We start from the raw sequence: 23,790 nt of genomic DNA on the forward strand, positions 1-23,790 counted from the left end.
GGGTTTTGTCTGTAAAGCGTGCTTTCCCAATGTGTTCAGCAGAGAAAGAGCTTGCTTTCTCTTCTCAGCTTCAGTGGAGGGTCTCCCAAGAGTTAAACAGGTTCTTGGCTCAGTGGGAAGGTTCAGTGAGTGGAGTGACCCTTCTTTTAATCTAAAGACCTGCCTGAGGATGTCAGTTCAACAGCCTGTGTGTCATCATGGTCACCTTCATTTTAATCCCTTTGAGGTGTGGCTGTAGGCTCCTGTAGAGTATGAGTGACTATGGTGCGTTTGGCCATGCTTATAGAGGTTCAATATAATCTTGGCGCTGGTAGATCAGAACACTTGTTTTAACTGGTTTATGTTTTGAGGATATTTGTGTGATATTATAGTTCTGAGATATATTTATGTTTAAAGAATCAAGCTCATGCATAATGAATGGAGTATGCTTGACACAGAATTAGTACATATTGTAGTTTCAAATACAGTAACGTGCTTTATCTCTAAAGTAGAAGTTGAAATGTTGAATGACATGCTTATTTGTTTATTCCTAATTTTTTAAAAAACTCAGTTAAATGTCTCTTTTTTTATTTTCTAGGCCACATTACTTGATATCTAATTTGATTGAGATGAAAATAGGTAAAATGAAGATAGATAAAAGATGAGATTTCACAGAAAAAAATCAATTCAATTAACTAGTCCAGGAAATAATTGATCTAAATATTAAAAAGCATATTTTAAGCCAAAAAATAACAGATTTAGAGATATCAAATATTAAGAATAAGAAGCACAAAGGATATAGTATTTTAAAATATCAAATTAGCTTTCTAAACCTTTTAATGTTTAACCTTCAAAGAAGAATAGAAATAATAAGACATTTTCGGCTTGCAGCCTCAGATTTTGTTTAAAATAATCTTGCCCAGTGATGATCACTACACCATTTTGCTTCATTTGAAGAAAGAACATGATTGAAGAGCAACTTTTGACATTTGAAAATCAGCACTGTTTACATTTGAGAGAATTCACTATAGATTATTTGTAATGAATCTAAAGAGATTCACAAACACTTAAGTAAACTTTACTCTCTGTTCATATTACTTCCCTTCAATTATATTTTTCCTAAAGTTTAATAACTATAAACATTCTAAATGAAGCCATATGTCCAGAGCAGGCAACGATCATAATTCCTTTACATTATACTTGAGTTCAAAACACTTCCCCAGTTACAAATGATTTGAAAAGCTAACAAAAGGTGAAACAGTTGGTATGTTCATAATTAGGAAATAAGTTGTGAGTAGAGAAACAAACGATTGTGAATTTGTATCCAGAATATACAAAGAAAGGAAACACATAAAAATATTTTACCCAGTTAATCTATTGACTTTCTAGTACAGAATATGGTATTAAATCTTGTGCACAAAAGAATATATTACGGATATTGAAGTTTTACCAGTCTGATCTTGGAATTTAAAAAATTGAAAACAGAAAGAGGTTGTTCAGTTAGGGGATAAGTTTCATGTTTATATTTTTATCCTTCACTCCTTCCCCCAACTAAAAACTCATTTATTGAGTGACTAATATGTAGTCAGTTGATACATATTTATCATGTTCAGTTTGGAGAGGGCAGCTGAATAAGTATAATTAATGCAGAAGTGTCCCAGATACGCATGTTCCAGGACTCCCAGTTTCAAAGGGAGACAGAGCTATAAGTAAGATTTGTTGGATGCAAATATGAGTAGAGGTAAGGAAGTACTACTCGTTGGGTCAGGAAATCAACTCCTTTCAAAAGATGCCCTAAGAAAAAACATCTTGAGCTCCTCGGGGTTATGCTTGGTGGAGGCAGGGGCCAAGAGACCCCAATTTTCAAATATCTCCATGTGAGATGTGTGGTCCTACTGTATCTTTGTTCTTGTCTTTCCCTTTTCAGTTGCAATACTCCATCCCTTCAATAACTTTGCTATCTCTGACTTCATAAATATTATGTATGTGTGTATATATATATTAGATAAATAAATAAAGAGAATCAACCCAAGTTCATCTTCTTTATTCAAGATTAGGGATTCTCTAAAGGTTAACTCAGTCTTTCTCTCCTCAGCCTCCACTGGGACCTGAGTCTCTTTGTCTTCTCCATGGCTGTTGACCTTATTACCCTGAAACTATTGTTGATTGCTCTAGTATCTGTATAAATTCTTGCATTAGCTCATATAAAATTAATTTAGCTCAGAGTTCCTGGAATACAATAGCCTGGGTATCCACTGGAATGGCATCTGCAGGCACAGGTGGACTGGGAACTTTTCTCCAGGAAAATTACATACACAAGTTTTGTACCAGCTCGGTGAATGGTGATCCATGTGCTGAAAAGATACAAGAGTGGCAGCTTGATCTCAGGGCTGCAGGTGGAATGGTGAATGGAAGGTGTGCTGATCTACCGTCCCTCCCTCTCTCCCTCCATGCGTGCTCCCGTTTGCCCCTGTGAATACCCTGAAAAACATCTCTCTAGTGAACTCGAAACAGGCTAAACTCATTTCAGAAGGGTTGAGTTGGTCTCAATAAAACAATATATGACTATCTCAAGGAAAGGAGAGTTGGGGATGTTTTGTATGTAATTATGAATTGTATTAACTGTTCCATTAAAACTGACAATAACAATACTAGTGTCCTCATCATTAGAATTGTGTGTGGGGAATTGGTCCATATTTCCTTTTTAGATTTTCTATATTGTCATGAAAAAACCCTTGAGAACTAAAAACTCATTCTATTTTGGTACGCAGATTGTAGATTCCAAGTGATTTTTTTTTTTTAAAGATTGGCACCTGAGCTAACAACTGTTGCCAATCTTCCTTTTTTTTTTTTCTGCTTTATCTCCCCAAACCCCCCCACCCCCCCCACCCCGTACATAGTTGTATATCCTAGTTGCAGGTCCTTCTAGTTGTGGCATCTGGGACACCGCCTCAACATGGCCTGATGAACAGTGCCATGTCCGCGTCCAGGAACCGCGTCCGAACCAGCGAAACCCTGGGCCACCGCAGCGGAGCGTTCGAACTTAACCACTCGGCCACGAGGCTGGCCCCCCAAGTGATTTTTGATTGTCTGTTATATCGTTCCACCCCCCTGACAGCTGAATTAATCTAAAGTCAACGAGCATTTTCTAGTGTAATTGGCTTGGTCCATTTGCCATGTGGAGATGTGACTTTAGCTAAATGATAGTCTCAAGGTATATTTAAAACAGTCATGTGTTCTAGGGAGCAGAAATAACCTCCTTCTCCATGCTCTAGTCAAGTAAACATTTCCTAGTAGCATTTCTCAAGACAATATTGCTTAAGTTAAAAACCAACTGTTCCTTTGTATTCTTTTTACTATAATAAGTGGACATGCTTTGGTTGGCATTCTTCTGGCACAACAAAAGTCTGTAAGAGGAAAGCAAGGAATAAGCCTAATTAGGTCACATTCTTCTTCTTTGGAAACTAACCTTCTCCACGTTAATACTTACAATCACAAACACAACTTTTCTCTTTTTCAAGAAGAAAACCAAATAAACAATCTTTTGTGGGATTTAAACTAACATAAAAAGTCCATTTTGGCTGAGTAAGCAAAGAGGAATAAAAATCTTAAAAGCCTTTGTATTCTTTTTTTTACTTCTGGAGTTTTCTAATGTTACTATGTGTAGGAGTCTGGTTTTTAAAATTTAATATTATGAGGAACAGCATTGACAACATCTAAATCAAAAAATTAGATGAGATGGTGAAGGAAATGCTGAACCCAGATAAATGGATGTAGTTGTGAAAGTGATGCCCTTTTCTCATTTCAGAGATCTGAAATGGGCTAGTTCCAATATGGAGGGCTGGTTCTAGCTGAATAAGATTTAAGAAACAGACAAGATATATCAAACTTGTGCCAAAGCAAACTCTATCCAGATAAATGAGAAACTCAAGGAATTTTACTAGCCAAAAGTTTTCAGTGATTAAGAACCAAATGAGCACTGTAGACATTAAGAGGAATAGAGATGAACAGGAGGGAGAGCATGGCTCACTCCACGTCCAATCCTGGAGAACTGGGACGTCATACCTGATACTGTTGGGAATTCTGAAAGCTTTGGGGAGATAGCAGAGTACAATAGAGGAAGGTTTTATCAAGATCACGTAACTGAAGCTCAGGCTAAAATTTCATCTACTCCTTTACTAATTCTACAGATATTTATTGGACCCTTTCTATGTGCCAGGCACTGTTCTTGGGTTGCGGGCGTAGCAGTGAACTAATTAGGACAACATCTTTGCTCTTAATAGAGTATATGTTCTAGTTGGAATATAGACAATTTTTAAAAAATAAATGAAATTACTAGTATGTTTAATAGTGATACGTGCTAAAGGGGGAGAAAAGGTAGGGAAAGAGGATAGGAAGTGTGAGAGAGGGGATGGAATGGTAGGCAGGGTCACCAAGGAAGGGACTCACAAACAAAAAAGCCTTGAGGAGGAGGGTATCTGTGTGTTTATTTTGTGGCCAATACTTCTGTTTCTGGGACTATGGTAGACTAAAAGATTGTGAACACTCCTTTTAGGAACATTGTTAAATGCTGGACATTATATAATAAATGCCACCTGTATTAGATGTCTATTGCTGTAATAACGAGATTTCTATTGATGTATAACAAATTACTTAAAGGCTTAGAACAACAGTAAACGTTCAGAATCTCTTGCAGTTTTTCTAGATCAGGAATTCAGGGGAAGTATAGCTGGGATCTGCTTCCACAATGGCTCCCTCATGCAGAGGGAAAGTTGATGCTGGTTTGAGAAGCCTCAGTTTATCCCCATGTGGGCCACTCCACAGGCTGCTTGAATGTCCCTACAACGTGACACTGGTTTCCCCTAGAAAAAGCAATCCGCGACAGATCAAGATGGAGGCTGCCATGTTCTTAGGACCTATGCTTGGAAGATACACTCTCATTTCTACTTTATCCTTCTGGGCACATGGGTCAACCACGATTCAGTGTGGGAGAGCAGGATGGAAATACCAGGAAATAAACCTCATTGAAGGCCATCTTGGAAACTAGATACAACAGCGCTTCATATACACAGGTGTACATTCAAGAAATAAGGAAAAACAAGTAAAAGAAGCTAAAGCCTTACTGCCAAGCAGCACTGAATTAATAGTTTCCCCCAGGAGATTTGCCAGTCTCCATCTTCCTGGGTCCAAGGCACAATCTTCTAACCACAGTAGTTATTAAATAACTAAGGCTTAGACCCAGAAAGATGGGGATTTGGAATAAAAACCCAACAGTATAGCTGGAACCCTGGAAGTGTTACACCCTTAGCAAAAGGAGGCCTAGGAAGTCTGCCCACCAAGAAAGGAAAACATTAAGTGCCATCCTTATTGGCCTGAGTTCTGAAAAAAATTGTTCCCTAAGAATTTGTAGCCACAGTCAGACCCTCACATGCCTTCAGGTTTGGATTTACACTTCCTGCAGGAACCAAGAACCCCAAACTAGAAAAATTCACGGACAGTGGTCCTGAGTGGGTAGCCTCGAGATGGTTGGCAGAATTAGTTCTAAATCCTCTCTGGAGAAGCAAATCTTCAAACCATGTCATCCGTGATCCCCATGTAGTATATACTTAGTAACGGTAAGCATACATCACAAAATTATAAAGCACGCCAGGAAACAGGCATTCCGAGTGAGACTCAGAAGAAACTATAAGCTGTAGAATTAAAAACCCACGATTTGGGATTAAAGGATTATGAAAATGAGAATCTAATGTAACCATTCTTTTAGAAAGTAAGAGAAGTAAAAAATGAAATAAGCACAAAAATGATCAGATTTGAAAAGAAATAAGAACAATAACAACCACAAATTAGAAAGGAATAACATAATGATCAAAAGTACAATCTCATTGGGACCTCCTACTTGTAGCAGTGTGTCAGAGCCAGCAGTCCCCAGGGCTGGGTCATTTGGCGAATCTGTGATTTAAGCCACTTTTCTTCTGGACTTTCTCTCCTGCCTAGTGAGGATGTAGTTTTCTGAGATTTGCTAAGTTACCGCTGATCCACATGCTTTATGGTTTCCAAAAGTTCGCTGCTCTTCCCTCCCCTTCCCTTCTCTTTTTCTTTGTGGATTTAGGGCTTCGAAAATTGCGTTAGTGAGTTTCAGGAGGGAGGGAGTCTAGGCATATCAAGGGTTCAGTTGACCATCTTTATCTGAAAGTGTGTCATGGTATTCTTTATATCTTTTTGTGTGCTAGAAAGTTTTCATAATTTAAGTAATTAGATTTCATGCTCAGAAGTAGACACATTCAGAGCCAGGCTGGTGTTTGATTATTGATAAGGGCAGTTATGTATCCCAAGAATGACGCTGTGCTGGCTTCCTAGAAGTTAGGCAACCACTTTTCTCTACCACACAGAGAAATTACATTTCTCCTGATCTCAAAGGAAATTGCTATCCTTTTCTCGATAATGTAAATAAAGATACTTCTTGAACATTTTCTTGCTACACATTTTACTCCTATCTTTTTGAAAGTAGACATCGAATAGTGATTTAGTGAATCCAGCGATTAAAGAGCAATAAGAAATAACCCAAAACATTCACATTTTAAATTTCCGGAATTAATGACTAGTTCAAAATGATTTCCTGGGCCCGTACACTTGTATTTTAACTTCCTCACAAATGAATAGCTATCTCAGAACTCTGTCGGGAATGAGATCTGTCCATTAGGTCAGAGGGCAACACGATGCGATGAGGCTCACGAACACCGAGTGCTTTGCGAGTGATGTCAGAAGCCTTGGGGGAGTCTACACATCTAAGGGGCTTTATTCATCCCAGTCAAACTCAGGGCTCCCACGCAGTCACCACTCAAGAGACAAGGGAATGAAACGTCTGTCTCTAATTTCAGTGGCTTTTTGATCCCCCAGAGTAACTGCCTGTAAATCCACTTGAGGCTTGTCTGCCAGAGTTGGTGAAAATTCACACTTAAGGTCAAAGCCGCCAGTTTGGTTAGTCTGCTGGAAAAGTCTGTTAAACTCAGCTCATCCAGGGAGGCCGGGTGGGGCCTCTTGGCCCCATCACACTTTCCCTTTGCCTTTGATGTTATTTGCCCTGGAACTCTTCACCTCTATATTTACGGTTCACGACACGCTGGATGGACCACTTCGCCTGTAGCCGTGTTATTGGAGTCAGCCGAGGTCAACAGGACGCTCGCATGCTTTGGGCTGTAGGGATTTTCAATGCTTAATTCTGCTTTCCTCTGCTTCACTCTTAGTTACTTCTGCTGTTCTTCTCTCTCTCTCCACGCCACCTCTCCACGGTCGTCTCATTTCAGAGAAAATCTGCGTTTCATTAATGACCAATGGAATGGAAATAATAGATAATTTCTGGAATTTTTATTTACAAATGTGAATGAAATGGACAAAAAGGGATCAATTTCAGTTCTTGGAAATAGAATATATTTGTTGTGCAAGAACAAGTGCAATGGGGGAGATAAGTAAAACACTGGGTGGCTTGACTAACTTTCTGTGTTCTAGAGAAATTATTTCTAGGAATGAAGAACAGTTTTATCTTTAGGCTTCTTTATTTATTTTATTTAACATGTCCTTATATAGTACTACCTAGTGCCAGGCTTTAAGGACTTTATAAGTATTTAATCCTAATAATCCTGGGACATAACTATTAATTTTATCCACATTTTATAAGTGATTAAAAAAATGAGGTACGGAGAAGTTACCTAACTTCCTGTTTGCACAGCTGGCAAGCGGCAGGACTGAGCTTCAACTCCAGGTGGTTCCCTGCTCCAAGGTCCATGTTCTTCCTTTTCTAAAAAATTGAACCCATACCTTATCACCTATAGGTACACTATGCCTGTAGAAATTAAATAGAGAAGGGAGAAAGGAAGGGAGAGAGAGAAGGAAAAGAAGAGGGGGGGAGGGAAAGGGAGGGAGGGTGGGAGGAGACAGAGGCGGGACAGGAGGAGAAAGAGAATCTTAAGTAACAATGATCAGTCACTTTCATCACTATCATCACAAGCTGGGTTTAATGTGACAGCATACATTTAAAGTATGTACCATTTGAAAATGCTTCCAGTGTAATCTTATCTTTACCGCAAAGCAAAGTGTCCTTGTACTTGAAAGCAGGGAAATAGTACATTAAAATCTAAATTTGCTTTAAATCAAGCATTTTAATTTGCCAAGTAGACTGTGATTGTAGGGAAATAAAGAGGTTATTTCATCATATTTTTCAGGATAGTCACAAACTTCTCAATAACTGGCTAAGGAAAAATACACATATCAGAAGAAAGGTGTCCATTTCTACCATGTTCCTAAAAACTGTATTCTGTTTTCAAATGCAGACTCAATAAGTGAGTTTTAACTTCTGCAAAAATGGGTTAAATAGATATTAGAGAGATGCTCTATAGGCATATATGTTTTCTCGGTAAATCCAGCTATCCCGTAATGTGTAGATGTTCTTAAACACGTGGTTATGAAATATATTACGAAACTGGAGACGCATTTTAACTATGTATGTGTTGTGGAGGCAGTAGTCCAGAGCTGACGTCAGGACGCAGAGGAAGGAAGGCTGCAGAAGTGTGGCTGGAACAGGGGGACCCAAAGAATGATTGTGTGTGAAGCGATTTGAGTAAATATAAGACAGGAGGAGAAGAAAATATTTATGTAACAAAGCTAATAATTCAAAATGTCATACCCAAACATTCATTTTTCTTCCTAATAAATTTTCTTCCTAATAAATTAATTTGATAGGTGTAAACAGCTATACTTTGAGGTATCACTTAACAAAACGCACTGACATCTCAGACCTCCGTGGACATTATATGTTAGTCCTGCTCAGAATGGCACATCTCCATCTGTTTCTTTAGTGCTTGGACACAGTGTTTCTTTATGGTGGTTTAAACTTTGTGTCTTGGCTCCACTGAGAGTATCTTGATGCAGGTCGCTCTTATATAAATACTCTCCCCCCAGATTTTTGCTTTGTTTTAGTTACTCTCCATGTTCCGATAATTCTTACCACATGGAGCAAAACATTGCAATACTTTATTTGGAGAATGGAGGCCCTTATTTTGTTTTTTCTTTTGATGGAGCTCAAAATAAGAGAATGGGAATATTTCAAAACTGGTTGTATATTAAAGAAAAATGTGTTCCATGTCCATCTCAAAAGGGGAAAAAAAAAACTGATCAGGTTTTTGACTACCTGTAATTTGATTCATCTCCCAAAGGCTTCCTGTGTTACCTAAGTCATTAGAATGCAAATTCCATGAGCGACAGGTTTTGTCTCCTGAGTTTTACTCAGCGAGGTATCTCCCATGTCCAAAAGTATAGGCACACAATAGGTCCTCAAAAGTATTTGTGAATAAGTGAATAAAACAACATCTTGGAATGCAATCTAAATGAAAAACTCACAAATTTCAAACAAAAAATATTTAAAGGATTAATCCCAATGAATTAAGCAAGTGTTTTTTTTTTTTATAGGGCTGTGTAAACATGATGATTTCTTAGAAAGGTTTTGCTTAATGATACTTGTGAAAATTTTTTTAATGTTTGCTTGTTTCGAAGTTATGCAAATCAACTGCTCTGATAATTTTTAATCATTAGTAAAAATACAGAAGCTTGAAAATCCTGGTAGCTATTCACAAAAGTCTGAATAAAAAAACCAAACTTCTCCATTATAGAACGTATATTGTGAACATTTCTTTCTATTAATATTTGAGTAGCATTTCTTAATTTTAAAGTGTTCTTTCTGTAAAAATCACAATTTTCTTAAACTTTCTGATTTTAAAGTTCTGATGTTTCCCAATCTTAAATTTGTCCTATAGATGGAGATCTTCCTTCTGGCCAAAACTGCGTGGACGACTCCTCACGACTCTGGCATCATATCTCATACAGACCTTTAACTTTTGTTTTAATCTTTAACTTTCCTTTTCAGGCCGGATCTTTAGATAAGCTCTACTCCTACCGTCATCTCTTTGCACCAACTTGTCTTCCCTCTCATCCACGTCTACGTTAGTTGGGCAGAGTTGTCTTGGATAATCTAGTTAAGTTTCTGTTTTCTGTTCGAACATCCCAAGCTTTTGCTCTCCTGGTTTCGAAGCTCTACTGTGAAATACCAAGAACTGGCCAAGTCAGGGCAATGGCCATAACTGATGGAGAGTTACCTTGAAACGGGCTTCTCAAAGGAGGCGGAGAATGTGGGCTGAGGCCATGTGACTGATGCTGGCAGGACTCTGGTTTTTGGCTGTCACCCTGATCCCTTTCACTTTTGCACATCTCCCACTCTTCTCACTCATTCGTGGGATTCATTCTGTTGCTGTTTCTAGTTCTCTCTTTTTCCATTCGTAGCCACCGAAGAAACGCATGGAATTCACACTACCTTAGACAACACTTTTCAGGTAATTTCTTCATATTAAAAGGGTCATTTGCTTCATTAGGTAATTCAGAATTGAAAATAAAAATGCTTTAAGAAATGGCTACCAAATGATTTATTGGTTGGTCTAACTTTGCCACCTCAAATAACATGCATTTTATCACATAGTGTTTCCTCTTGTTCACAGTGAACTAAGAAGTAAAATTAATGTTATTTACTCAGTATTACTTATTATTTCCTTGGGAAATATATCAATCCAGGAATTTCTGCACGACTGAATCAAGACATCACTTTTAAAGAGGAAGAGAGAATGGAGCAGGAGATGCTGTGTTCTGGCTGATCACTCAGCTTCCTCTTTGTGGGAGGCTGGTCAAAGTGGTCCCTCGGGTCAGGTCAAGCCCCTTTTCTGGAATATTTAAGCCTCCTAAATATTCTTTACATGGATAAGCCTACCTCATCATGGTAGATATTGTTGAAATACTTTCAAATCAAAACATTGGTTATGCTAGTTGAAAAAGCTTTTTAACAGTATTGGAGATATAGAAATAATATTTCCATTTCTCTGGTTTATATCCCAAATCATTTTTTTTGACTCCCTTACACCTTTTTTTTTTTTTAAGGATTTTATTTTTCTCCTTTTTCTCCCCAAAGCCCCCCGGTACATAGTTGTATATTTCGTTGTGGGTCCTTCTAGTTGTGGCATGTGGGATGCTGCCTCAGCGTGGTCTGATGAGCAGTGCCATGTCTGCGCCCAGGATTCGAACCAACGAAACACCAGGCCGCCTGCAGTGGAGCGCGCGAACCTAACCACTCGGCCACGGGGCCAGCCCCTCCCTTACACCTTTTTTCTAACTTAACAGTCCGGCAATATAAGTATCAACAGTAAAACATTATTTGTCAGTTTTTTTTAAAGGAAAGTTTTCTTCTTAAAATTAGGTTTTCAAAATATTTCGTCCCACTAACTGGTTAATGCTGATAGTCATGGTCTGAATTATCTAAATGCCTTTACTCTCTAATGTCACTAGGGATCACAAAACAAACCTACAATTTGAGAAAATGTGACCATGGCAATTTTCTCCATAACTTTTTGCTGCTGTGAATTCTTAGCACTGATTATATACTTGAGGAAGAGAGCTAGGTTGTTTATTTTTTTCTAAGTTGTTCCTTACAAGACATGCACTCTCATTTTATGTTGCATGAAGTTTAAATTTTCAACATGTCTAGTTCTCCTGTTCCCAACATCTGAAAAAAGGAGAAAAAATGGTTTGATAATTACCAGTTTCCCTAAAAGAATAATTGGATTACTCTAAGTGGTGTGTGTGTGTGTGTCTGTGTAGAGAGAGAGAGCGAATAAGACAGATAATAAGAGAGAAATAAAATTTAAAGTGATGACTCACTTTCTTCTATTTCACTCAAACTCACTTCCCCTCTTTACCTCATGCCCCTCACTATGACTTTTTTGACATTAAATTCTTATATGTTCCATTGCCACATAACCAATTTCAGTATATAGCCGCTCCTCTGGGAACTCAGTAACCACAGAAAGTTTTAGAAACTTGTGTCAAGAAGAGCTCCAAGACCTGCAGCAAATTGGTTTTCTGTGGTTTTTAATTTTATTTATATTCAATAAAAATACTACCAATAGAGTTGTTTGATAAGAGATGTAAAAAATTTTCTAAAATATGTAACAGTTTGTGGTATTCATAAATATTTAATATTATAGGGAATTTCTTCCTTCACAATTGAGAGCAGATCCTGTTGTCTTTGTGCTTATATAAATGGAAAAGCCGTTTTCTTCCTTAGTTTCCTCCACGTGGGGAGAAGACACCACTGCCCTCACAAAGTTCCTGGATGTAACGTACCTGCAACTCTCAATAATTCCATTATTGTTGTTATTGTGACAATGTGTCATCATTATCATTGTTAGTATTACGGTTTTCCTCCTAGAGCTGACAACACCCGGCTCCTTCCATAACTTCCTCCTAGTTATTCTGTATTCTTTGGTGTCTCAAACTCACTGTTGGAATTGGTTTTACCAAGTATTAACTTCCATAAACGTGTTGGAAGGAGAAAGAGTAGAGAGGAAGAAGGCACTGCGAATACAGTCAGATTCTCTCCAAGCCTGGGGCTCCCCAGAAATTACCCTTCTGGTCACACTTCTGTGTTCTCATTATTATTGACACGTTTACTCCTAAGGCTAATTTTGTAATGGTCTGGAGTTCTGATAGACTCTGTTTGGCCAAACTCTGCTGTAAGTAAGGTGACAGCAATTATCTGGTCAATTATAGCAGTGACAGTCAATCTGATTATTGGTTTAAAATTTAGTGTCTTTTGTTTAATTATCTAAGTAAGGGAAAAGGTACCTTTTAAGACCAAATTGCATTTATGTAAGACTAAGTTAATCTTTAATTTCTAAATTAATTAATCTTTAATTTCTTTCACTTCTAATTTGGATCTTTAAATATGGAAACTTCCAAAGAATTGAGACTAGAGCTTAGATTTAGGAATGAGAGGAGGTAAAATCTTGCGGCATAGGGAAATACACACACGCATATTTTTCTTTTTTATACAAGTATTGATCTCAGACTGTGTCTTATATTTACCAGTTTCCATATGGAGAAATAATTTCTAATTGTTCATTTTTCAGTCTTTCATTTAAGGGAACCTCTTTTCATTATTTATTATGCCTAGTAATGATTGTAATGACTTCAATTAAATTCTTTGGATAATTAAATATTTTTATATTTATATTTCTAGTATTTATGTTTTTTTCATTACAGTACAGATTTCTTTAAACTTTTCCCAAACCACATGTGGAATTCTGGAATCAAGTAGTATTGAATCATCTCATCATTCTAGTGTGGACCTAAATTCTTACTCAGTTTTGAATTGATGCCCACTGCTCATTTTGATGAGGCTCTTAGACTTTTCTTTAAATTGGTGGCCTTAGAAGTATAAACACAAGTATTTAAATGCCAAACCTGTTGCAGAAACAGAAGAGTAACATGTAGGGAGTCCTGAGCTTGGCGAGAATCGCATTGTATTCACAATGCCCTCTTCCTCTCTACTCTTTCTCCCAGCATGTTTACAGAAGTTAGAACTTGGTAAAACCAATACCAGTGGTGACCATGAGACATCCAAAAGAATCACTGTTAAGAGGAGGATGTGGAAAGAGCCAGGCATTGTTGTCAGTGGTGCCAGGCCAGCAACTTTCCTGCTGTATCTATTTAAAAATCGTAACCTTGAACAATTCACTTCTCTCTAGAACTTTCTTTCCTCAGCTGCAAGATGGGAGTATGGACTGGAGGGTCTCTAAGGCTCTTTCCAAGCCTGACATTCCTAGAACTAACTCAGGTCAGTTTATCACCCCTCGTTTCTTCTCCCATAATCACTGATGGCTTCAGTTACTTCTTCCCCATGGAAGTGAAATTTGAAGAAATGTGAAGACGTGATTATTTTTCTTATGCTAAAGATCACTCTGATAAAGAGAACAATTTAAGGGCCTACTGCTCTCATCAATACCCAAACAACTTTTTAAACATGCCTTTATAATAATCTTGTCTGAGGACTAGCATAAATCAATTTCTTCCCTACCACATTATTGATGTATGTCATGGTTCCCTGTAAAGGGAAATTTTAACAGATGGTCATTAGAGATTAAAAAAAAGTATTATTTTTTTCTTCCACAGATTTTTTTAGTTGAAACAGTTTTATTTTAGAGCATAGTTTATAGATAATACCAAAGTGTAGGCTTTGCAGTAGAGACGGTGGTTTGCTTGCTGTTATTTTCATATGGAAGAGCCAACAGTGATTTGCAATGCCAACTGGCACTCAATTTCAAAGTAACCTCAAGAACTCAGGTAAGCCCATCTCAGTTTCCTGATGACAAAGGTAAATGCACAATAGCCTCCCTTCTTCCTCCACACCACCATCATTAGCATCATCCATTATTAAAACGAGGGGTATAACACTGGGCTAACACTGAATCTTGCTCATGTGAAAAAGAATCAGCCTGTTGAAAGAAAGTTTCAAAGTGACGACCTGGTGGCTTTAAAAATTTTTATTTTTTTTATGGAGATGAGCTGGAAGCTAGAGAAAGTATGTAGTTTATAAAAAAAAGGAAAGAAAGAAACCAAAGTTCTATTTTTGGCTTTTCTGCCACTGACTCATAGTATTAACTTGAACCAGTGACCAACTTTCGTCTGTTAACTAAGTCTATCCACACAAGAAGCTTAGTTAACAGACGACAGTGAAAAAAATGCTTCAGCTTCCCTATTTGAATGCTGGAGAACTGCTGAGATCACTTATATAAATATTTTTCTCTAAGCTCCCTAGAAGACAGGAACTTTATAAATACTTAGTATTACTGTTGCACCTTGGGTACAAGCAGACAGGAAAATTATGAGTCTCCTATATTTAAGTAAGAAAAAACCTAATTCAGATGATTCTCATTCATGCCAAGCGACTTTGCATTGGCTTGTTCCTGTCCCTTGGGCTTTTCTTTTTTTGTCTTCTTCCCCCTTGCAGTTGATGGATGTGGAAATATAAATAAATGCTCCCAGAGTGTTTGGGAGGTGAGGAAGCTCAGCACGGTGCAGTCATGCTGTGTATCAGAATGGGTGAGGAGTTAAAATAAACAGTACATTTAAAACTCCGGATTGAAAGTGTGAGAAAATGATTCACTTTAAGAATGAGTAATTTGGTTGAATGTTTTGAACTTAAGACCTCACTGAATCTCTAGTTTCGTCTGTTCTGTTTCTTTTCCGGATCCATGTGGAGAAAAGAAACCTAAAAAATATGATTGTAACTGGCATGTGTAGAGTCTCTCTGTTTATTTCCAGTGGAGTCTTCTTACAAAATTAATTCACCTGTCTCTTTGCAACTTCTTGTCTAACAGGCTCTTCCCCTGAGGTCTGAATGGAACTAGGTTCTGGAATGATGATCTTGGAATACACATAGGGTTATTTTTGGATGGTGGAATTTCAGGTGATTTTTCTTAGTTTGCTTTCTTATTCACAATTTTCTGCATTTCCTGACCTTTTTCTTTAAATAAGGAGCAAGTATCATTTTTATAAAAGAATAGTTTTTAAAAAAGTACATTTGAAACCCCTTACCGCTGATGTAATCTTCCTCTCTGCCTGCCGTATACTCCGAGTTTTTAACAGACCTACGCTTTCTTCCGGCTTTCCTTACAGATTTAAGACAAGCAGCTGTACAGTAATTAATTTCCAAATTGGGAAACTGAGTCCTCTATGCAGTTGAGTGGGGAGTTGATTTTGATCTCGGGAAGCCAGGGAGCTTCTGAAGCACACTTAGGTAAAATGTTCTCTTTTCTCTTCATTTCCTGGGGTAATTCAAGCCAAAGAAGAATGGGTCTCTTGAGAGTGAATTATGCTAATAATGTTCTGCTGTTGACTTAATCTGAAGATGATTATATTAGTTTTAATATTTCTTGAGCACACAGGGTTTTTTACATTCAATGCCAGTCACAGACAAACAAAAGACAATAACTTCACACTCAACTCATCTTACTCAGTGAAAGAATAAAAACAATTTAAGAACTTTTCTTTTGTGTATTTACCTGTGGTCTTTTCTATTTTTGTCTCAATTCCAACGCAGAGCAGAACATTTAGTCATATCTGGGGGCCAAGTGCGCTCCCCCCATCCAAGTTTGTTAAGAGAATGCTTTCCCGGAAGATCTGGAAATGCATCTCTTTACTCTTCCTACAAATATTTATTAACACTTGTTGCATGCTGGTCCATATTCTACGCAATGCGGTTAGAACGAGAAACCAGAAGCGGTTCTCGTCTAATGAGGCTCCTGGAATAAAACAAGGATTAGACAGACACTGAAGAGTGGGGGTGCCATCATGAGGTCTGGACAAAACATTCTACGGGCACCATGCTGGAGGGGTCAGTGCAATCTGACTGAAGTGTGGCAAGGAGGATCAGAAAATACTTCAAAGAACAGAGAGGAGAAAAAGGCAGCCATGTTGGAGTGAACAATCTGAAAAGGCAGCGACCTGAGACAGCAGGGCTGTCTTCCGAGGAGGCTGGAGGTCGTTTTCCTGTGTCTAAAGGGCAGTGGGTGAGTGAGACGAGAGGGTTGGAAGGTGAAGCTAGAACAGGAAACGGGGGTCAGATTCCAGATGTGAATCTGAGATCTCTATAATGAACCCCAGTAAGCAGAAACTGCCATGTGTTCCAGGCTCCTCTAAGCTAGGAATAAAAGTGGGGCCACAAAACTGGAAGTTTGCCTTGATCACTCTGGAGTATCGAACTGCCCTGAAATCCCTGTGCAATGTGCCGAGTGTGCCTTACCTGGTGCCAAGGCCCACTCCTCTTGGCCTCCATGTCCACCATTTTGTTCCTCTCTCCATATTCCCTTTCTCTTCCTGGCTGGAACCGGCAGCAGAAGCCACGTCCCTGGTGCTTGGAGAAGCTCAGATCTAGGGTCACAGCTCTCAGGCTGCTGCAGTTGATGCCGCAGCCCCTGATGGCTGCCCAGTGGGCCCCCTGGCTGCTGACAGCTCATACTCTCAATGCCTCAGTTCTTTTAAAGCTTCACAGGCTCTTTTATCTCTTGCCTTGTCCCAAGGATTCAACATCACTCTTCTCTGATGTTGGACTAGGGCCACTGGCTAATCCCATGGACCTGGATCCCTGGATCCCCTCTCTCCTCGGGGATGAGCCCCTTCTCAGGCCGCACTCCTTGAACTCCCTGGTAAGCACATCCACTTGAAGGTGCCTTCCAGACAGGGTCAAATATGCCTGAATCCTTGGGAGAACACAGTTTTGATGAATGATGATAAGTTTGAAAAAGTTATGGGAACAGAAATGGGAATTAACAACTAGAGCAAGAAAACCAGGCTGAAACATGACTTGAAGAGAGAGCAGTATAGGAGGTTTGTGCGGGGCCTCCAAATCCAGAGCAAAGAGCACATATCCATATTTTTTCCTCTAGCTTACTTGTTTTTCTATTTTGTATTGTTTGTATTTTTCTAAGCCATCTTAAAACTTTTTTGAAACATGGCAGAGTATAAATAAATGAATAAATAAAGAAGGCAATTTACAGTTGCCACGTTCAGTAGTTATGCCGAAGACAGGAGTGATGTGGTCGAAGGTCGAGACAAAAAAAAAAAAACCCTTTTTAATAAACATGACTACGGCCAGAACTTGAAATAGCAGGAAAAGAGGATTTCAAAGTAAAATCTGACTCCCAAATGATGTTTCAACCCTGACCTACTCTGCTGATGGCAAAGTAGTTTGGCAGAATTCGCCCCCTCAAAACCAAACCAAACCGAACCCAAACAAACAGCAGGCAAGCATGGGGCGGGGCGCTGACTCCTGCAGCCAGGAACAAGACTTCCCAGACGGGGGCTCGCGGGGTGGAAGGGCCAGGGACGTGCGCTGGAGGAGGTGATCCCTGTCCCTCCCTGGGGGCATCGCTGGGTACAATGGCTCCGGGAGATCAATAGCAACGGATAGAGAGATGCTACTGTTACCCTGGACGGGACTTTCTCGCTTTCCCTCCACTGAACCCAGGATTACGCCTTTTGATCCTTCGACTCCTCCCCTCCCCGGCTAGGCTGAACTTGCCCTCTCTCATCAGTTTCCCATTCTTTCCCGGGGATCCCTCCCCGTTCCCCTACAAGTGCCAAGCTCTCCCCCAACTCACGCCTCCCTCTCGCTTTTCTTGGCTTCTGCCTCCTCCCTCTCCTTCCCGGACGCCCCTCGCTGCCCTCCCCGCCGATCCCAGACCGCGGGGACCGAGTCGGGGGCGCGGGGCGGCAGGTGGATCGGCGGGAAGGGCCTGGCACGCAGCCGGGGCGGGGAGGGCGCGCGGTGCTGCCCCTCCCGCGGCCGAGGGCGGGCGGAGGCCGAGGGGCGGGCCCGGCTCCCGCCGCTGCTCCTCGGGCCGCCCCGCGCCAGTCGGCGGGAGCCCAGGTGCCGGGCGGCAGCGCCCGAGGATGCGCGCCGGGCCGCTGCTGCTGCTGGGGGCGCTGCTGGGCGGCGCGGCGGCGGGGGGCTCGGGCCGGCCCCTGCCGCACCGCACGCTCCTCGACCCCGACGGCGGGTACTGGCTGAGCTGGGGCCCGCGGGGCGGCCGGCTCGCCTTCCGCCTCGAGGTGCGCACCGCTGGCTACGTGGGCTTCGGCTTCTCGCCCACCGGGGCCATGGCCGCGGCCGACATCGTCGTCGGCGGGGTGGCCCACGGGCGGCCCTACCTGCAGGTAAGCGGCCCCTCCCGAGCCCGCCGCACCCGGGGAGGCGCGGTTGCAGCGCCCCGGGGCCCCGCGTTCTCGGCCCGGGCTACACGCTGTCACCCCGCAGCGCCAGCCCCGCGCGCTCCCCCCGCCGTCGCTCCTGCACCCCGGGGCCCCGTCGCCGCCGCCAGCTCTGAGGTGTACCCCCGGGAAGCGGAGCACGGGGGACCGCAGGCAGTTTTCCATCTTGGATCACTTTCCGGTCCCCAGCGCCCCATTAATAAATAGACCTCCACGTACACACCTGCCACGCATCCGCCTGCGTCCCTTGATGGGAAAACAGAGGGACCCTGGCTTTGGGGACCTAACAGGACGGTTCTCTCAGGGTTGGAGGGGCCAGAGAGCCTAAGCACTTTGCTTTCTTGCTGTCTAGGGTCGGGGATCTCAGAATTTCCCAAATCACAGCGATTTTGGAGCCCCGAGGCACGGGGCTGATGTCAGCTACCTCACCCCAGAGATAAATGAAAGGTCCCCAAGAATCAAGAATCGGTTAGGAACTCTGCTGTTCCGAGAGCCGCTTAGGAAGCCGCATTTGAAGACCTGCAAAACCGCGTCCCCAGGCAAAGTCCCCTATGAAGGGGCAAAACTTTCCCCTTACTTTAGCAGCCAGCAAAGTTAATTTGACAGCTGCTGAGTTGCTTTGAAAGAGCCAGAGTAGAGATGTTGCCTGTTCATAGATGTCTTTATGAACAAGAAAAAAAAAAAAAAAAAAAAAGACGTGAGATGACCGGAATGATAAGGTAGTTAGGTTTTCTCTTTGATCTTGTTTGTTTGATCTTGACCAGCATTTGGACACTTTTCCCAGATGACATAACATCTTAGTAAATGCGTGCATGCTCTTTGTTACTTATCAAAGTTCATCCAAATGCTGCCCTGTGCTAACCAGCCCTCTCTTGATCTGGATGAAAACTCCTGGCTGTTGTGGCATTGTGTTAACGCTGTGATGATGGGAAAACCAATGTACCAGGTGGATTTCACAATGCATTTCTCAGTAATTTTATTCCTGACTTCTAAATTTGATTTCCACGACGTTCTGACTGAGATGCCATCAAATTTGAATGCTACCTTTGGCTGGAAACAAAGGAAATGACATCAATAAAAACTTCAAAACCACCCTGGTGTCGATTTTTTCACAAATTAATCCTTTCCTCCCTAAATAAGTACTCTACTGCTGCAATAAAATAAAGTTTTATGAGGATTGCAGTCTGTTGAAGTCATTGATGTATAAATTTTCTCCTGCTGCAGCATCTCAGACATTAAATTTGTAAACCAAGAGTTTGACCCCAAACACAGGCCTCCCTGGCTGAATAACTTTCTTGCCATATGAAGTAACAATACTTTATTTAACTACCTATTTGAGCCAACTCTTTTTGATTTTTTAGGGTGGGGATTGTAATATGCCCCTTAACTATCTTTGCATGTTTTTTTGAAGCACACATGGGAAATTGTACTGTGGTAATTTCATAAAGCAGGGTGTACTTTCAAAGATAACTTGATATTGTTTTTCCCAAAAAGTAGCATTTCTAGAAAGCCCACCCAATTTGATATGAAATGAAAGGCCGAGGCTAGAGTCCTGTTTCATCATGCAGTGATGGGTTCCCTGTAAACAGACACTTTGTTAAGCTACAGTGTCTTCACAGTGCTGCTGGTTCTTCACAGAGATTGCGTAAGAATTAATTAAGAGGTCTTTAGATTGATTTTGAACCTTTCTTAAAGTAAAGAGTGAATACATATTGCTATGAGATAAAACTTAGAAACGGACACTTTCCCAGTATATTTAATAAGCAAGACATAGGCTTTCTCCCCTCTATTTATATTCCTAAGGAAATAAAATCCTTATTTTTGTATATAAATACAATCATTTTCAGTTGACTGAGATCCTTTAATATTCCATTTCCTTATACATCCTACTCATTTTAGAACATGAAATACAGTAAAATTATGCTAATTAGTTAAGTGGAAAGACAATTCATTAAAAACCTTTTTAATAAAATTAAAGATATGGAAGACTAAAAATACAAAGAAATGTATCCATCTGGGTCATTCAGGCTGGGTGATTCCATTTTCCAACACTTGAAATTGAATCTTTTCCCTAGAAACTATTTATTTGAGATTCTTCATTCCGTGGTATGATAAGGGTATAATCAGCACCTATATCAAGGTAAATATCTTCTTCATCATAGTGTATGTGATTCCATTAGTCGACTTTGGATTTCGTGTAATTTTACTCCCAGGGAGTACAAACTTTACGAGAAACAATGAAACAAAAAACGTTGGCTTCTGGGGCGTCACTGTAGGTGCAGCAGCCACTGATGGTTGGAGACGGTATCAAGCTGGATGATGATAACCTATGTTGACATCCCACTCACCTCCCCTGGTGACTTTTTTCATGTATTTCATTTCATACTTTCTTATTTAATTTTTTAAAACTTGACCTTTAGATATATTTTATTCTTTTATAGTTCTGACTTTAATTTTTCTGATTATCTTAAACTCTTCAGTAGGATGTTAACTCCTGGATAACTATATAAGAATGAATCCCAGCCAACCAGGTAGACAATTGTTGGCTAAATAGATGTCACAAACCCAAAGGCCTGTGGAGGTCAGGTCACAAATGTGAGAGAGCGATGGGGCCTGAGGGAAACAGGCGGGATGTAATTCGACAGAGAACTGAGGGGCGACCGAGGGACCTTGAGGAAACCTGAGGTTTTGTGAGTGAACTAGTGTTATGTGGGAATGTAAATCAAGTATTGCCAGATCCTGTTTGTTTTGTTTTTCTTGAGAGAAGACAGAAATTTAGATTTTTTGTGTAAGTAAAATCTTCTGATTACTAAATACTGGCCACAGGTCAGGCTTATACAAAGCGCCATGTAGCGCACATACACAGACAAGTTCAGCTGAGATACAGCTCATGAATGACTTAATCTGGGACCAAGAGGAAAGGTCCACACAGAATCAAGCCAAATTAAGAAAATCCATGAAAGTCAGAGAGGCAGGTCCATTTCTTTTCAGGTTTCTTCTGTGCCAAGAATATTCTGTCCAGTGTCAGAGGGGACCTTGCCTGTTGTTTTGGTTGTCTGTTGTTGTGTGGCAAACCACCCCAAAACACAGCGGCTTAACACAATGACAACACTTAGTTGGCGCACAAATCTGTAGTTTGAGCAGAGCGTGGTGGGGACAGATCTTTCTGCTCCACTTGGTGTCAACTCCGAGGTGAGTGGCTGGAATCATCTGAAGCCTTGCTCACTGGCTTGTCTGACTGGCAGTTGGTGCTGGCCGTTGGCTGAGACCCCAGCCGGTGCTGTGGTGGGAACGTGGCCTCTCCGTGTAGCTGCTCGGCTTCCCCACAGCAGAGTGACTGGGTCCCAGGAGTGACCATCCCAAGAGGCCCCGGTGGAAACTGTGTAGCCTTTCATAAGTTAGCCTTTGAGTCACGTATGTGTCTTCTGCTGTAGTCACAGTCTCACTGGATTTAAGAGGGGACGTAGGGCAATGGAGTGTATTAGCGTGACCGTCTTTGGAAAACCCATTCTACTACAGCCACCCTCACTGACTAGCCACAGTCGCCTTCCTATCGCCACTTTTGAGTACCTGCCTACATCCATCCACCCTCTCTTGACACTGCTGAGACTGAGGGCCAATGTTTACTTGTCCACCTTCTTTCCTTTTCCTCGTTCTCTCTCTCTCTCTCACACACACACACACACACCCCCACTCATAAGAAGTTAGTGAACACTTGATAATTTCTCCACTGTCCTATTGCATACTCCCTCCACCTCTCCGCCCCTCTCCACCCCCGAAAAAGAGTTCTGAACTTCTCCAACCCATACTGTCCAATGGATGCCATCACTAATTCAGGGTTAGACCCAGTGAGACTGCCTCCAGAGGGCAGTGTGACATTTGCTTGTAGGCGTGTGGAGGGAAAGATCAGATGTTGGTTTCCTTGCCTCAAGACAACAGACTACTGTACCCAGAGAGGAGGCATTATGGAAATTTGCCCTTCCCATTTTGTAACCCTCTGACCCTAGCAGGAGATAGTTCCTCAAATGGTGTATAACCAGGTACAATCAAAATAGGAAAGAAAAGAGAGCAATGTGGTTGTGAAGTGAAGCCTGCCTCCATGTAATCTATGGGATAAATTGTTCGGGAGCGGCTTCCACTTGGGGAAACATTACCCCTGGGATGCAGCTGGGGTCAGTTTCTACACTGTCTTCCCCAGAACTGCCAGGGGTGGGGGTGGGACGCAGTCTCTCCTTTTGCGTTGGCTTTTGAAAACCTCACCATTTTGTCTCAATGAGTTAACTCAGCTCTCACTTCCCTGATGGATTCGTGTCCTTTCCTTGTACTTTGCCCCTTTTTGACACAGAGCAATCCCACCCCCACCGGAGCCACTTAGCAACTGTGAGTCCCTATTTGAGAAAAGTAATCCGGGGTGATGAATGCCCAGTTTGTGCGGGTTAGAGAAGAGAGCAGCATTGTCGGGCGTGCCCGTAGAATTTGCACAAAAATTGAGTCCCTCTTCCTCTGGGGGTATAAATCACTCGTGAATGGAGGCTGAAACATATGTCATCATTTGTTACAGCCTTGCTTGTTGGCTGCCTCTAAAACTGAAGCCTTTCTGTGATGAGAAGTCTTCTGCAGCAGGCTAATTGCTGCGGGGCGGCTCGCTGAGGAAGTGCTTGGAGCCGATTTGAAATCAACAGAAAACAGCGAGCATTCTTTGCGGTTAACGATGTGCTTCTTTTAAGTGCACCCCAGCCAACGGCAACAAAGAAATGTTTGGAAAGCAAATTGAAAGCTGTAAGGGAAAGATGAAGAGAGTGCGCAACCCTGACACAGCTCAGCTGGGGCTTTGTTAAGAGATATTTATAAGTCTTCAGATTATAGTGTCCCTGTCCCCCCCGCCCCCCAATTTCCAGATGACAAGGGACCTCTCGAAGCTTCATGCTTTGTGCATTAGTAATTCGGACACATGCTCCAGTGTCATGTGCGAACACATGCTGATGCTCTTCAGCTGTGTGGTTCTCCCTGGGAGAATAGATGATTTCGTAATGCCAGCCCGAGGAACCGGGCAGACCTAAGAGCCAATGCACCTGAGGTCACCAGCAACGTTCAAGGCTTCAGGCAACCAATGACATATTCCTGGATTCTTGCAAGGAGATGCAACGGTCCACTGCAAAGAAAGTGAAC

General features: G+C 41.3%; 1 protein-coding gene across 1 annotated transcript in view; it reads left to right on the plus strand.

Moving 5' to 3' along the window:
- The first annotated feature begins 18,251 nt into the window (after window positions 1-18,251).
- Window positions 18,252-23,790, plus strand: part of MOXD1 (monooxygenase DBH like 1) — an 83,517-nt gene continuing 77,978 nt past the window's right edge. The window contains exon 1 of the mRNA XM_046675592.1: window positions 18,252-18,567. Within this exon, the coding sequence (XP_046531548.1) occupies window positions 18,304-18,567 (264 nt within the window). The 5' untranslated portion in view covers window positions 18,252-18,303. The remainder of the gene's footprint in view (window positions 18,568-23,790) is intronic.

This window comes from Equus quagga, chromosome 11 (genome assembly GCF_021613505.1).
Source record: "Equus quagga isolate Etosha38 chromosome 11, UCLA_HA_Equagga_1.0, whole genome shotgun sequence".
Lineage (NCBI taxonomy): Eukaryota > Metazoa > Chordata > Mammalia > Perissodactyla > Equidae > Equus > Equus quagga.